We start from the raw sequence: 17475 nt of genomic DNA on the forward strand, positions 1-17475 counted from the left end.
TTTAATTCTACTGGTGCATATCATGTACAACAATAAAATCTATGCCAAAATTTGAAAATAAAACTTCTACTGGAAATTTGTAGCCACTGAGACACTTTTAAATTGATAATGTGCACTCACAAATTATATAACAAATACAGCTAACATGTAATCTCCGTAGAAATAAAAACCGTTAATAACGACAGATCTATTTGTGTAAAAAGACAGACCAGGGCTGTAGTCAAGGAGAATGTGAGAATGAAAACCCCCTTCTGAAAATTTCACATCCAAACTAGCTTCCCCTTATTTAGTGGGGGGATTCACTTCTGTGGTTTATAATCCTATCCCCTGGATAAAAACCTTTAACTTCAAGGGAATTTTTTTATGTATGTAAATTGCGTTTCTTTAGCCAAAACATTTGAACTAAAAATCAGAAATGAAAAAGAATAATTCTGCTTTAAGACAGACAAAACTCAGGAAAAAGTGTGTCTGAATACAATGCTGGTACTGAGGGAGCAGGACACTCCCCCACCCCTCTTTTTGGAATAAATGACATTGGTACAGATAAGTATTTCATCCCTGTCCCCTAGATAATTGATCCCTGAGTACACCCCACCCCCATTATAAAATAAAACTACAGCCCTGAATACTGAAATAAAATTGAATTTTGATTTTTTTTCTCAAAACAACAACATTTAATTTTGTTTTACAATAGTTCGAGTCTCAAATTAATTAATGGATCAAGATCTGACATTTAAATTTTGTGTACCCAATAACTTCTTGCATTTATATAAAATAGCGAAGCTCAAGAAAATAATAATGATAAAAATGAACAAGCTTTGCAATTAATAAGCTTATGATTCTAACAACTCAATTTAAAGTTTTAGTATAAATAAACATTATTCGCAAATTAATGCTTTTTATATTTTAATATATATATTTATTAATTAGAGTTCTTTTCGCATGAATTAGTGCTAAAATACAAAGAATTTATTGAGTACATTAATTATACAAATACATCACACAAGTTTTTTTTTTCCGTTTACACATTAATTATTTTCTACTGAATACATTGCCACCATCTATTTAACCAATTTAAAATCCAGAATTCTAATTTCTTAAACCCCAATAATTAAAGTTCCAAACTGTAAAGAAAAACATTTGTATTTTTAAATGTTAACAATTTAAACTTAAATTTGAAAGTGTTAAAATCTAGGATCATAATTTTTAAAAAAATCAAACTCCCAGAATTCCAGATTTCAACATGGTGGCTTGAAAATAGTGTCACAATGGAGAAGCAGGGTGGCAGCACAAAATCTGTGAAATACATGAGAGAGGGTACCAGTACATTTCATTCACATTCCCTGCCTACATTTACACACAAAATTGCCTCCCTTGAACAAAACCAGTATACCAGTCTAAAAATACCAACACCTCTAATTCATGCAATGTCTTATATTTTTTTCTTTTTTGGATTGGACCTTTTTGTTGTGATAGCTTGAGTAAAATTTATTAATATTGGTCTTATTTAAACCAGGCAAAAAATGCTGCAGAATTTGACCTTCCTGCAAACTGGACCATGTATGTGACAAGAAAAGTCACAACAGTGACGTGATAAAAAATTTATAAGAAAGACAAATATAATATACTTCTACTTCTTGAGTGAGAAATTTAGGCACAAAATTAAAGATAAATAAAAATTAAATTAACCCTCGAAATTTTATTTTTGTTTTAAAATACAAAATTTCTCACTCATCACTTTACAGTAGAACACACTACAAAACATCTAATCGCATGGTGATCATGTGACCTGATGTTGACACATACCCCGAGCTATTCCTCGGCCACGAGCTGCTAAGTTTGTTGGCACCATTACTTCTTTTGGCTGTGCTTTCTTGCATTCAACCTGAAAAAAAATAATAAAGAACCCAATCTATATTTTATTCTCATCCATTTTTCTCAAAGACAGTATTTTAAGAACTTATGATTTATTGTTTAACCATTCAAACTGCACTGGTAGTATATGTATTCCATATTGTGATTTTGATATTTAAAGAGTAAATGTGTCTTTTACGATGACACTGATGATGTTACATATTACTTTCATAATATTGAAAATTTTAAATTGCTATGACAGTGGTTTCTTCAAACTAAAAACTTTTTTCTTTTTTTTTGTGGCATAACAAGTAAATCATGTTTGAAATTTATGGAAAACCTCATGCACGAAGTCTGTCTCTTTGAGAAACTATGCTTAATGTCAACAAAATTGGAATAAATAAGGGTTATTTCCCTTTTCCCTATATTGAATTCATCTGCATAACCTTCACAGACTATATTTCTTCATGTTCTAAAATCATGAAGCATTATTTTATATTTAAGAACATGTCAATTTCTTTAAATTGAAGTACCATTATATAGAATAAATTCTTAAACACACTGCGTAGCTATCAAGACAAAGGTATTGCAGACATGAAGTAGATAATTATATTGGTGGGTATTAACATTCATAGTTTGTTATAATTTCATAATTTCTGCATAATTCATTAGGACTGCAAGTTTTTGAACGGAAATCTAACATTTTGTTAAGAATCTGAAATCATGAATTTGTTGAAAATCAGTTAAATATAAATCTTACCATCTTCTTATTGATTTCATGGAAATGAATTTCACAGACTTTATCAACCACATCTTCATCTTCAAATGTGACAAAACCAAATCCTAAAACAAAAGAGAGATATCAAGAAAAACACACATTGAAAGGTCATTATCCTGAAAGAAAAGGGACAAAACTCTTGATAAAGGTCTGCTGCAAGTATGGAGGGAAGATTCAAATTAAACTATCTGACTGCACACGAAAATGATATACAACAAGTTTTTTTGATATTTTCAAATTACCGGCACACTACAAAGATTGATTTACAATCCAAGGTATTTTTTACTCTCACTCTATCATGTTCATTACATGATTCTAAATATATTACATAACAAGTGTATGAGTATTTAAAAAGAGACAATGAATTCATGTACAAGAACAACACTATGGTGTTCGGCTATATTTATTCTTTTTTAGGTGAACTGTGTTCAATGATTCACATGTTTCCAATATTTTATAACTTTTTATAAAACCAAATTTATCATTTCCCACTGAGAAACCACATGTACTTTACTACCCAGTAGTTTGTATTCTTTTTGTTTATACTGATAATTATATATTCACTCAAATCATAAAACAAATTCTCAATTCAAACATAAAAATTATTATCTTTAAAGCCTTGAAACTAAGTAAATTTCATTAATTTATTCTGTCTTTTCTCTTTTGTTCCAGAGAACAAATCACCATAGATATATAGATTGACGCTTTGAATATTTTGAATTCAGAACTAGGACTTGTTTCCTTTCAATAATCTAAACCCATTCTTACAGTCTTACAATACCTACTTCAGAAAGTCTTAAAATTTGTAAATATTTAAATATAACCGCTAGATCTAAGCAGTCAATCTTTCTTTTATTCTCGACCTCTTTCATGTCTTTGTTCAGCGGATGTCAATGTTTATTTGGTAAAACCCGTTGATAGTGATTTTAAAAGTTAAAGGCTTTCAAGACATTGAACAAGCAGTAGATGTTCAGACATGTTTGCTGAATTTATAGGAAAACAGTTTCAAAGAATCTGTGTTATTTTTATTGCTGTTTGTAACATGGAGGATACCATATAAATACAATCTTTATATACAATTGAAACATACCAGTAAATAATGAAATAATTAGTTGCTTTAAAAAAGTTAGAATTTCTAACAAAAGCTTAAATTTCCTTTGAATTATTCCTATAAAAGTTTTATATATGAAATGTGCCCTAAAATGTAAACTTTTTACATACACTTAAAACCATAAATATATTCATGTACAAAATCATAAAGTTGCTTAAAGACCATTAACATCCTTCCTATGAAATTTATGTGTCTATTGGTCTTTGAATGAAGTGCTACTTTAAATTTTTCAAGAGGCTATTCATTGCTACAATTGGCTATTTTAACTACTGTTGTAAATTTTCACTACTTGTGTGCGCATGGAACTGGTAAGATAGTAAATTAAATTAGCAAACAGAAATGAAGATATTTACACCTTGGACTTCTTTCCATCGATAAATGTCACATGTTTTCAATCTTATCTTTGCCTCAAAGTTACACATTTATTCTTTTTCAAGTATAATGTTAATAAGGTTTATAGTCAAAAGAAGACAATTGACATGCATATCCTTCTGTATCTTTCTGCATGTTTATTGCAGTGGGAATATTAGATATTTCCAACTTCAATAGACATTAGACACCTGGACTAAATATTTGGACTCAGACATTGCTGTTCAATGTGACTTTATTTATACTTGCATCAATGTGTAATTGAATGTTATTGTAACTTAGCTCAACTTGTATTTCTTTCTAGTTTAAAAATAATGTGTCCTCAATTATCATATCTACAACATGTTATTTTTTTATTTGTATATGCAGATACTTGTAATTCAAAAATGTAACAAAGATAAAAATTAAAGTTTCATTTAGTTTCAAAAATATAGACTGATTCACAAAGAGCAAAGAAACAAAGAACCATTTCCACTGATTCCCTGTCTCCAGCCTTAGTTCTCTGTTAACTCAACATAACCAAATTACATCTGAAATTTAGTTTTTAGAACAAATCTATTTTGTTTAAGAATCTTTCATACAGTCCTAATTTACAAGCATGCAAGTAGATGTATATAGTTGTTTTGCCTACACAACTTGAACCAATACAGAAGATGGTCCATTTACAGCCATGCAAACACAACATCTACTGAACAGTTCATTCTTCAGCAACTAATGTTATACAATATTTTTGTAAAGTGGTCAAAGGGAGATAACTCCTAGATAGAATTTTCTACAATGTGATAATAGTTATAACATGCATTAAAATGATATTTTGATTTTTAGTAAATAAATAAAGATATTTATGATAAAAATAATTATTTCAATTATCTTAAAGAAGTGGTGTAAAAATTGAGTAGAAAATAAGAAATTGTAAGATTTCAAATATACCAAAAAGTGAAAATTATTTATGACCTAAGTGCAAAGAACCTTCCACCATATCTTAAACTATCTTCAGATATGACAGATTTTACTGCTACCTACTGGTGAAAAGTTCAGCAAAAATAGTTCAATAAGAAAATCCTACTTGAGCTAAAAATACTTTGTTTCCAATATAAAGACATAGTGACTACGTTTCCTTAAACTTCAGAGACAAAATAATATCATTATGTAGGAAACCTAGACCATTCACTAAACGTAAAAGCTAGCCGTGTGCTAGACAATTGATTAAGATAATTCTAATGTCGCTAGCTACAGAGATGAGATATACCGATAAATTTCTGCCAAAATCCTCCATGAGGCATTATACAAGTCCTGAAAAATTCAAACAAATCATTGTAAAATTTTTATATGTTCTTCTACTCTATCAATAATTTTCGCTACATTTACTGAATAATGTACCTATTACAAGAATGTAACTTTTTTTTCAAAATCATGAAATCAAGAGAAACAACCAACAAAGGTGTAAATCAGCCGGGAAATATTTACAATGGTATCTCCAACACATGTATCATGGAGACAGGGTTCCATATAATGTTAGGATACAAACAGATAGTCTCTTTGATCTCTCTCTAACAACCATCTTCCTTAACTAATGTTTAGTTACAAACAAGTATAAACACTTTCTTTCCCCATATTAACCACTATTTAAAAATATTTGTATCATTACTACAAATATTTATAGATTCATATCGTAACCTATGACTTTTATTTCTACAATTAGAGCCATAAAAATAATATTTAAACAGTGATCCCAAACAATAACTACCTTCCCACCAAGAAATAAGTGGAAACCCCCAGTCAACAAAACACATCTTTTCCATCAATGTTTTGGTAACTAGAACAAAACAAAACATTTCAATTAGAGTTATCTCTCTTTGACCACTAGATTATCAATTACAAATTGATAATGAAGGAACATCAAAATGACAGCACAAATCAATAATGGAATAAGAAGATAAGGAATATTGATACTAAAAACAGGCTAAATGTGTGAACAAAATGTAATTCCACACCATATCACATCCCAAGGGGCTGTAAAATCATAGGAATGGATGTCTTATACCATTGTATATTACAGCCTGTCAAAGAAAGTATAACAATGGAATATATATGAAAATTAACAGATGATTTAAATCAATTTCTCCCCATCTTAAACCTACTACAAGGAAGTATTACAATTCTACAGTTATATAACTAATAATAGCTGCTTACAAGTATGCTTAAATCTCAAGAACTTTTTCTACGATCAAGAATAACTTAATGTAGTTAGGAGAAGTAACACACAACACCTAAACAGTGTAATACCTAAAATATTGCATTGTAAATGGAAAAATCATTGTCAAAATATCTCCTTCCACAGAACCAGTATTGTGACATCTCATCAGACAGACTTGATTAAATTCCTACTTGATTATCTGCCTATCAGCTAGTATTGAAAAATGACAATTAGATGTCAACTTCACCACTTCAAAATTACTAAACACAGATAACATTTGGCCTTATATATTTATTGGAACATTCTCCTTCTAATATCACAATATTGCCCTAGTATGCTTGAAGCTATTTATCACAATACTTAGAAAAATACCAAAAGATTCAATAAATCCACATTCTGCGGAAATTCTCCTGTTAACATCCCACGTAGAAATCTTCCTAGACTCGTCATCATAATTGATTTCTTATTTAATTCGCGGCAGATCATAAAGTCACCATGTGTCAAACCGTACAACAACTAGGAAGAAAAAAACTCTTAGACGTTGATTCGTTTGATCTTATGTGAGATCTGCTTATTATGGAGCAAATGACCTAAAAGACACAAAGAATGATATTTTTCAAATGTCAAATGTCACTTCGCTAAGAAATGATGTCAGTTCATCAATATCAATTGAAAGGATTTTTTTTTCTGTTCCTATCTGTTAGCAACAATAGAGACACTTAACAAATGATCTATTTTCAATTCACAATAAAAATACTGATAAGAACTCATTTGCATACTAAACCCTCTGAATTCAAAACAAAATCAGAAATATCAAACTTCTTACAAACTTATTAGACCTGAATACCAAAAAAAACCTAAGACAAAATTATCAGAAAGTTGGAATGACACATTTGAAATCATATACTGCACAATTAATCATAAGACTATTTCATAAAACATGTAACCATAACAACCATGTTAAGCGACAAACAATTCCTTGATCATATTTATGTAAACATTTGGGCCTAAAACATGTAAACAACCCAATCAAACAACATTTAACTACTTCTACAAAAACAAATAAATCTCTGGAAAGCCTAATTAAAACTATTAAAAAATTCCCTGTTTGGTTTGGACAAGGGCAATCAGCATTTGGTTTGGACAAGGTCAATCAGTCAGCCATTTTTCAAGCACTCTGGCTTTGATCCTTTAATTGTATATTTGTGTGCCTACTGCATATCACAGAAAGAACTTTGTGAGATATTTAGAGATTTGTAGAAAACAAGATCTTGCCACAAGGCCAGTAAATAAAGGAAAGTTTAATAACTGGCTCTATTTTATGAGCAGATGCTAATAACAAGTATGGTGAAACCTAGGTAAAACGAACCCCTGGAATAACAAGTATGGTGATCCTAGGTAAAACAAACCCCTGGAATAACAAGTATGGTGATCCTAGGTAAAACGAACCCCAGGAATAACAAGTATGGTGAAACCTAGATAAAATGAACACCTGGACTAACAAGTATGGTGAAACCTAGGTAAAACGAACCCCTGGAATAACAAGTATGGTGAAACCTAGCTTAAACGAACCCCTAGAATAACAAGTATGGTGAAACCTAGCTTAAACGAACCCCTGGACTGTAGAAAATCTTTGGTTGAGACAAGAGTTTCAACATAAACTACTATAAAGGGACTTAATATCAACAACAAAAAAATTAAATACCAAAGCATCAGCAGAGGGTTAATTTAAAGACAGCAAAATCCCAAAACATGGCCTAAATGTGCACAAGAAAAAGAGACGATCTACATATGTAGCAAACCAAATAAAATAGATTACACATAAAAACTGAAGACACCAGTTATTATCAAGAAATCACACTAAAAACTAAATAACGTCTTCATTGCATTGACAGAAATTAAGGCAAGCTGTTCTCAATTGAACATCTCCTTTCCTATAAGATATAACTTATATCTGAAAAAAAGTACCAAAACAGTATTGTCCTTACAGAATATTTCGTGTTTTAAAGCTTTACCTTCCACAAAATTCAAGTCTTATCTAAACCAATAAAGCAAACCCTGGACATGTTGATGTGAAGGCTTCAATGAAGTTATGTTTTGAATCATGCCAACTTAATGATTGAAGTGCTTTGATACAAGTTCCTGCCCATGCCCTGTGGCTCATCAGTGCAAAATTCTCAAATTATCTCACCTTCCTGTCTTCAAATGAAGTTTATTTTACTAAATCAAAATTAGATCTGACACAGGTGCAATCAAGATGTATCAAACCTCATAAATATACAAAAATCTTGAATAAATAAATCATGCAAATGAAACAAAATCTCCAAGTCATTATTCAAGTCTGAAACAACAAGAATAACACTTAAAATGATAAGACTCTAGTTATTTCTGGAGAGCAACTCAAACGCACCCAGTGTGAAGTCTATCAAACGCACCTTAAACATGCAGCAACATTTCTTATCAAATTATAATATCATAATGGATGATGTTTGTGAAGTAGGTCATTAATTCAGTATCTTTTCCTCTTGTCTGCTTGATGGATTTGTCTGATAAATATGAAATTTTAGATTCTACAGGCTCTGCCATATATGGTTGAAAACTGGCAAATGTGATATAATATCTCTCTTTAAGCTTAACAGCCACGACTTCAAAGATACATAAATTCATAACAGATTTTAATTACTTGATAAGTGAAAATTTTATTGACAGACAAATGCACTGAACATGTTAAACAAAAAATTCACATGATTATTGTTCTGGTACAAGAATGTGAGGACCAGCCAAAGGTCTTGAATAAATTCAGGCCTTTGATGAGTAAACTTCAGGTATGTGAGGCCAGAGTAAAATAGACAACAGTCTCAAATCAATAATTGAGGGCTAAGAATAGGGCAGATTCAACTCCTAAAACTTGTCAAAATTCATCCAGTATGGCAAAAAGAAATTGTCAGGCATTTCTTTGGGAATATTTATGCACCAATCAGAAAACAATGTATTAATAGCCAAGATAATTACAGAATATTTATCCCATTATTGAAAAAGTGCATGTCACCTAAACAAACTTGGTTCTACAATTAAGATTCCTAATTCTGTTTACACATGGAGTAATGAACAAAATTACTCCACTAATACTACAAGAATTACTCCACTAATACTACGACAGTTTTCTATTTACTATTGCAATTAGTTATTTTGTCTCCTTCTTCTGTAATTAGCACAAATTGGTGATATAATTAGAGATCAGTCACCCCTCCATGCATAAAATGCAGAAAACATCACAAGTCATCAAGGGAAAATTATTTATTTTGTAATTACGATAGCATTACAGTTTGTTCTAGTCTATAGAAAAATTGATGTCACCAAATGTTAACAGTACAAGACAGATTTAATAACAAGTACCCATTACTAATCTATTCCAGGTAGGCAAATCAATTTACACATTCTAAGAAATTACACTTACTTTAGAGTGCATGCATAAGAATTCAGTACTTTGTAGAAAGCTAGAAAGTATATTTAACTAGACAAAGGAAGTAACAAAAAAATATTCTTGCTAATTGTTTGATAAGATTTTTTTTCTTCAGAGAACAGAAGTCAACACTTCCAGTTAGTGATTCTAATGAAATTTCTCAGCTACCAAACTGTAATTCCATGACTCAGACATCCTGCCCTGAACCCCCTTGAACCCTTAAAGATGTGATGAAGATGCCAGTAAAAAATATTCCAGATAAAATTCTTATCATTCAAGATAAGGAAAATCCATCTTATCAACAAGAAACTTAGGCAAAACTGATAAAACTTGGCATTTTTTTTTCTGATAGCACCCAATAAATAAGCATAGAGATTTTCCCCAAAGATAAATGCTTAAGATCATAAAAAAATTATCAGAACATCATTAAAACTCCATGATGAAATTTTAATGTTTATTCTATTTTATTTTATTGTCTATCAAAATTGTAAGTAAGCTGGTGAATATTTATATAATTGGATTTTATAGTTATCTAAAATTGAGATGTACCAAGTAGTCAAAACTCTAAAATAGATAATGCTTCATATTCTCTTACCAAAATAACACATGAAAGATTGAAATAGAAAGAGTACTTGTGTCCTTTGCTTTAAAAATTTTAAAAGGAATAGGTTCTGTAAGGTCCTATTTTGGCCCCAGTATTCAACGTTTTGGAATGACTTGTTTTGGTCTATACTTATAAGTTTCTTTTAAAGGATAATGGATGTAATAAATACCTCTCAGTCAATTTTCGTGACATAAGGAAGTTTTTGACCTAATAGTGGTCAAAATTAACACATATTAGCGAAATCCTAAATTCTGTCACATTTTTGCACATATTTTCGGATGTTTTTTGTCTAATTTGTCTAAAATATTTACATATATGTTGTATCTTACAATATTCTGCAATGTATATAAAGATCAAGAATGAACATGCATGCTTCCACATTTGTTTTTCATAAATCCCGTCAAAAATATGCAGAAATTTTGAGACTTATATGGATTTTTCGTCATTAAGGCAATTTTGTTGGTGCTACAATGAAGAGATGTTTTTTTCTGTTTTTTCCTATATCTAATCAAACTAGCTGGTGTAAACACTTATGTGTACAAAAACAATAAAACTCTGAACCTTCTCCTTTATTAGAGTTGGCACTACTCCTGTATTTTTCTCATTACTATATGCCATGAACACAAATTGAATATCCTCTTTAAATGCATAGCATAATTTCAATAAGTTATAATGAGAATAGGTATGGTGTAGATGTCAAAAAGACAACAACCCTATCAGGATGAAAATATCCATTGATCTTCAATGAATGAGGAAATCCTCATATCACAAATCAGGCTGCATCTGGCCCCAAAATATTATACTATACAGGTACATAGTACAGTCTTCTTCTAACATAATAATACATGTACTTTCGATTTGCATAATTTGGTAGGTTTTTGATTCACCTTATTACATTTTCTTTGTTGGGGGAGGAAATTTTTGTCTGTGTACAAATTTCTCCCTTTTCTGTTTAGTAGAAAAGACAATCCATAAATATTCCTTCTGAACATATCTGACAGTTCAAAAACCTTTCCAGTCCATTTGAACTATAAAAAAAGTTATCTGCCAAAATTTCAAAAACATTTTAGATCATCAACACTCCCAATAAATTTTTATCACTATTGTTCTACAACATTTCCATCCATTAGTTCTGGCGCAGTAACTGAAGTAGGTAGATCAGTAAAAAATGATGACATGTAAGCATCAGAGCAATGAACAAAGCATTTTACTTCCATTAGAGTTAGCGGCTCATTAGTACAGAGACTGTCCAGAAAACAGTCTGCCATCTTGCCATGCACAAAACCATGACCTCCAACTCATGAGTGATGACATTGTAACCTTGGATGATTAAAGCAAAAAGAAGTCAAGCAAACTGTCTGACCTCCAACTCATGAAAATCAAAATCCTTTCCTTGGACAATTTAAAAAGCAAAAAGAAGTCAGGAGAAATATCTTACGCCCAATTCATTGTATCACTGTCATAGTTAATGGTATATTTGATAAAAAATTCTTTTCATTTCAGTTTGTCAGTAGAAATATCTAATGGTGTTAAAAGTTCATTTATAGATTTACAACCATTTCACTCCAGTGCAAAATATTTTCCCAACAAAATAACATGTATACAACTTCTTGTTCTGTAAATATAAAAACACTTTGAAGTATGAAGACAGTAGCCTACACAGAAAGGAATCAAAATTTTTTATCTAACTATTTTAAAAGCATTCAATGTCATCTCGTTCTAAAAGATCCTATGTGATGTCATCCTTCTCTTATTCAATAACAGGAACAAACGCATTCAATCTTTTATTCATCCCCAAAGACAGCAAGTAATAACATAGAAAATGACAGAATTATCCCCATATCTGATTATTTACAGACTTAAACAATTACCAATAATTGTTTTATTATCTCCACTGACGGTCATTCTTCTCAAAGAAGGAAATAAATGCTTCATCTTACATTAGGAATATTTGACTAGCCTAATAAAGCATGTTTTTCTGGACCATAAAAATTTACAAAAAAAGTATAGATTCTAATGACAACCACATTTCTTCCTTTAAAAAGTAGAAAATAGCCTAATTAATTAACATTTTATTGAATTTAGGTATAATTCCATGAAAAAAAATGATTTTGACCTTTAGTCTTAATGCTCTAGATTCCGACATTATTAAAAGCTTATTTCTTGAAAACACAGCCAAGCAAGAACTATACCACCAACAGTTCAATTTTAGAATTAATTACAAAATTGACAAACTGAAACACATTTTCATATTTTCAATACATTACTAAAAGAGGCTTAACATTACATATATATATATGTTGTTTTTTGTGCAGAAGAACATTACATATATATATATATGTTGTTTTTTGTGCAGAAGTTCATTGTACTAGAAAATAAAGAAACCAACTCAAAACTTGGTAAAGTTTTTACAATTTATTATACAGATGACTAAAGAATGAAAGACTTGTAACAAAATACTCAATGCATTCAACTTACTCAAATTCAATTCTGTTTAAATGGAAAAAGTAGAGAGATGATGCATAAATAGAGTAAATCTTAAGCAAATCAACTAGTTGATCCAAAGGTCAGTTTACAAGTATTTCCTTTGGCATACTAGTCAAAGTTAAAGAATGCAGCTTGTTTATATAAGTGAACCGCTATAACAATCAAGAACAAAAACCCTGACTTCCTATTGCCTTTACTATTTCATCAGATTCATATACTCAAAAAAACACAATAAAAGACATAAGCACATCATTAGCAATTTCAATGTTTATTTAGCCCGAAGAGGGTTTACATGTTCCAAGAAGTAGTGTCTTTGTAGTTTCTTAAAATTGGCTCTTAAAATGCTTTTTTGTATATACGAGGGCTTTCAGCAGATCGTTTATGAAAGAGTACTCTACTTAGCAGCACTGCCTCTGCTTGACAAATTTACTTAAACTGAACTGCTCCGGAAGTTCACTACATCCCCACGAGCCAAACACATGGTGCTATCCAAACAAAGCAAAATATATAATAACTTGCAGATTCTCAAAGAGATATCTAACTCATCACAAAAATGCTTCTCATTTATATAAATAGTATAACAATAGCTCACTTCAAGATTTTTTTGTGGAAAGATTTTTTGCAGACATTCCATATGTTTATTGGCAAAGGTATTTATAAATGTACATGTACTTCTGTAATGGTTAGAAATAAACTAAAAGACCTTTCTTTTTCAAACATTAAAGGAAAGAATTCTAGTCCATTTTAATTTACCCATGACCTCTGTTTTAGTGCACTTAAAATTCTCTCAATTCAAGTAAATGTCGTAAAGAAATTGAAAGTTTCGATTTTAATTTAATACTGAATAATTCCTCAACATAGTTCTTTTTTCAATGAAAGGTTTCTAAATAATTCTCACATAATAAAATAACAGCCAATGCTCTTTGAAGAACAACTAATAAACGATTTAAGAGTTCATAAGAGCAAAATTGAACATTTCATTATAAGTTAAAAGAGCATCCTGAAAAGATGTTCAGTTTCATTCCACTGACTCCACAAACTCAACAATGTTAAAAACAAAGAAATGTGCAACTATACTATAATACTTTCATAATTGAAACATGGCACTGCTATTGTGCAATTGCATGCAACTGCACATAATAAATAATGAGATGTGTAAATACCTAGCCACAAATATTCATCTATGACCCTATATACAAGTGCAATAAATCGCTTTCCCATAATGCATTCTGTCGGAGCAATTTGTCATGTGGAAGCTTCTACACAATGCTATGAATTGATATTAAGAATTCTTGGGTTAATAAGAGAAATCAAGGGTTTAATAGAAACTCATTTCTCATTTATTGTGCCATCATTTTTTTATACTTTATACCACTTTACTATGGAAACTGACATACATTCAGTACTAGGAAGTTCACACTCTAAGGGTAGATAACTCTAATCATACAACTGTCTACAGTTCTCTTGAAGTCAATGAAATATTGGCCACCTCTGAAGATTAAGAACTAACAATGATCCCATATTATTTATAAGAAAATGTGTTTATTATGACTAAAAGTCAAGGAAGTTTACTTAAGAACAACAGCCATCATATGGAGGGGAATGTCTGAATCTCTTCAGAGAAAACATAAAACCAGGAGCACAGTCCTGACCTCATTAGCCATGTACTTTAAAATGAATGTTCTGGCAGTAAAATCAGAAACAATTAAAAAATTTTTTAGTTATACACAATATTCTGGCCTACAACAAACAAAGTTTCAGAGAAGTTTTACTGTACAGTTCAACAGCATATTTGGATTACACATCAAGGTTAATGCTCTGCATTTTAAAGCAGCAAATCATTGGTTTTTTTCTAAAAACCAAATGACTTTTCCATGATGTAAGCAAAAAGAAAAGCACCTCATCTGCCAAGAGATTCTAACAGAGATGAAATCAATTTCTTGTCTATTTTTATCACTCGATTTATCATAAAATCTTCATGTTTTTTAACGATAATTCAGCCCTGTTCATCATTCTCATCGAGTTTTGTGTAGATTGTACCTCCATCTCTAGAGAGCAGCGTCTAGAACCAAATTACAAACTATCAAATCTAAGCAATAGGAAGTCACAACATTAATATTTATCGCACATGAGGTAGATATTTTTATCTGAAAAGGATAAATTTATATGTTCTTTGAGAACATCAGTTTTACAATCTGAAATAATCTCTAAAGTCTGCATTCAATTTTACAGCTGCCAGGAGAGTGTGTCATTATCTTGTTTCTTATATAAGATCTCTTTTAATGTTTCATTTTTTTAAAAGAAAGAAATTTATGACTTCTTAAAAGATGAAAATGTCTTAAAAGTAGAGCAGTATTGTCATTAGGGATTTTAGTGCATGGCTTTTTAAATCAGTTCTTTTGGTGTAGGAGGCACTATTATGATTTTATATGATATATGGAACCGATTTGATTTCATATGATGTAAGGAACTATAGATTTTAATCATGAGTCTGTCCTATTACATAAATGTAAAAGAAAATGACAATTATAAAATTTATTTGAAGAGAAGTAACCAAACACTAATAAGACAAAAAGTTAAATCTACAAACACAAAAAAAAACTTGTGTACAACTTTGAACACAAATCTAAAGTTAATAGTTTAAGATTCAATTAACTTATGATATCAAGTAAAATGTTTTCCTAGTCCCATTAAATGCCCAAAGATAATTCTATTTTCTTCATTGCAGGAACCTTTAAATCTTGGGACCTAATTCTCAGAAGTACTAACAAATACTAAAGATGTCTCTTAGAAAAAAACCAATACCATAGTCATGATCCCTAGCAATATCATTAGAACCCAATTCCATCTTATATCATGTTTCTGTATTAAATTCTGTCAATATTAAACAAGACTCTGAATGAAAATGACAACCCTTGGTCCAAATCTATGCCACTTCACTTAAGAGGTGCCAATCATAGCAAAAAACAGCATTAACAAAATTAAACTTAGCTGAAGTATGACCTAAAGGGTTATAATTACAGCCAAGGTCTTCAATCTTGATGAAAAAGCCTTATTATCAAAGAGTAAACAACTCAGATTAAGAGAAATATCGCTAAATTAAACCTAAAAGCAATAATACAGGGTATTAAGAAGTCCAAAAATTTAATTTCCAATTATACTAGCGTCACCAAGTAACCAAACAGTCATGGATTTTTATTTACACAGAGTATAAACAAAATCTAGTTTTAGAACTTAACTGGTTTTGTTTGAATCAAAGACATTAATTTTCTGCCATCCAATAGATCACAGCCTTCCTAGTGTCAAAATAAATGGTGGTCTAACTAATAACATTCAAAACAAGAAAAAACAAGAAAGTACCAAAAATACTTGGGTATAAGTTTAATTAATCTGCAAGATTATAATATAAATGAAAAAGATATCACAACATTGATTTTACAAAAGAAAGGTAACCGTTCATGAACTTAGGAGCAGAAAAGCAAAGGTCTTTAGAAGACCTTGGTTATTTGATCTGTTTGATAAGCATTTCACATTTTGGAAATGCTTTTAAGCTAAAACTCAGATGAACATTTATTCATAAAAAGTTTACAACCTTATATCACATTTTTCAGTCTTTATACTTTAATGTAGAGTTAAAAATACAAATGGAGTGATTTACAAGTCTTCTCAACTTTTTTGCTTACACAAACTTGAAATAATTTCTCTCCAAGTCTGTAATTTTTTATGGACTGAAATGTGAAGTCATTAACAGTATAATATACCATGTACTAATCCTTTACTCAGTTGCGAGGAGATAATAAGAAGACAAATTTACACATTCTATCAAAAAGTCACGACTGTTTGATTAAAAAAGAGGCTACGAGTCACTTGAAATCAAATCCAAACAATCACTAGGAGAAGATCTAAAGCTATTTAAATTTGTACACATTTTCCATGGCTGAAGTCAGCAAAGCTTCAGACAAGGACCTCATAAACAAATCAAAAAGTTTAACAGGTCAGAGTTTCTACAATCTGTTTACAGCCTTCCAAAAGCCAAATACTGAAGAATAATCACAACTTTCACCCATTAAAATTAAGAAAGTTTTGAGTTTAAAGGTCCAAAGTTTTTACAGAAATTCCCCAAAATCCCAGATGCATGACTTATCATATCGATAAACAAGAAAAATCTAAAATCAACTAATAAACGGGATTAAAATCACAAGAGTGCTATTGGTGACAAGGGCTGTAACAGTTTGAAATACTCAAAATGTTATCGACTTTTCTGCCATACCGAAGTAACGAGGAGCCATGGTAAAATTAATGAAATAAACTTTGACCTCAGGACATCAAATCATAAACAAGCGTGCAAATTAAGAAAATTTTCAGCTAAACTGGCCTTGATCTGATGGGCAATGTGAAAATTACTAGATAAATAATGATATGAAATGAGTCTTGTTTGTAAAAAATGTTTACTACTGCCGGAACTTACAATTCCTACGACTTCAGGTTTTGCCCTTCCTTACTAAATAAAAAATAAATTACCTTGTTTTTTTGTTTTTTTTTTATAAATAATACTCCAGGAATTTGATTTTCACATCTTATTTCAATTTAAACCACCAAAAAAAACCCAAAC

The 17475-nt window shown here is 30.4% G+C and overlaps 1 protein-coding gene across 3 annotated transcripts in view; it reads right to left on the reverse strand.

Moving 5' to 3' along the window:
• LOC148606714 (RNA-binding protein Musashi homolog 2-like) overlaps positions 1-17475 on the reverse strand; it is a 104538-nt gene that overhangs the window by 16947 nt on the left and 70116 nt on the right. For all 3 annotated transcript variants that reach the window (XM_088545651.1, XM_088545650.1, XM_088545652.1), the window contains 2 exons: positions 2615-2697; positions 1807-1885 (listed from right to left, as the gene is read on the reverse strand). In XM_088545651.1, the coding sequence (XP_088401777.1) occupies positions 1807-1885; positions 2615-2697 (162 nt within the window). The remainder of the gene's footprint in view (positions 1-1806; positions 1886-2614; positions 2698-17475) is intronic.

This window comes from Perna viridis, chromosome 9 (genome assembly GCF_037379345.1).
Source record: "Perna viridis isolate PV_CMFRI_1.1 ecotype Kerala chromosome 9, ASM3737934v1, whole genome shotgun sequence".
In the NCBI taxonomy this organism is placed as follows: domain Eukaryota; kingdom Metazoa; phylum Mollusca; class Bivalvia; order Mytilida; family Mytilidae; genus Perna; species Perna viridis.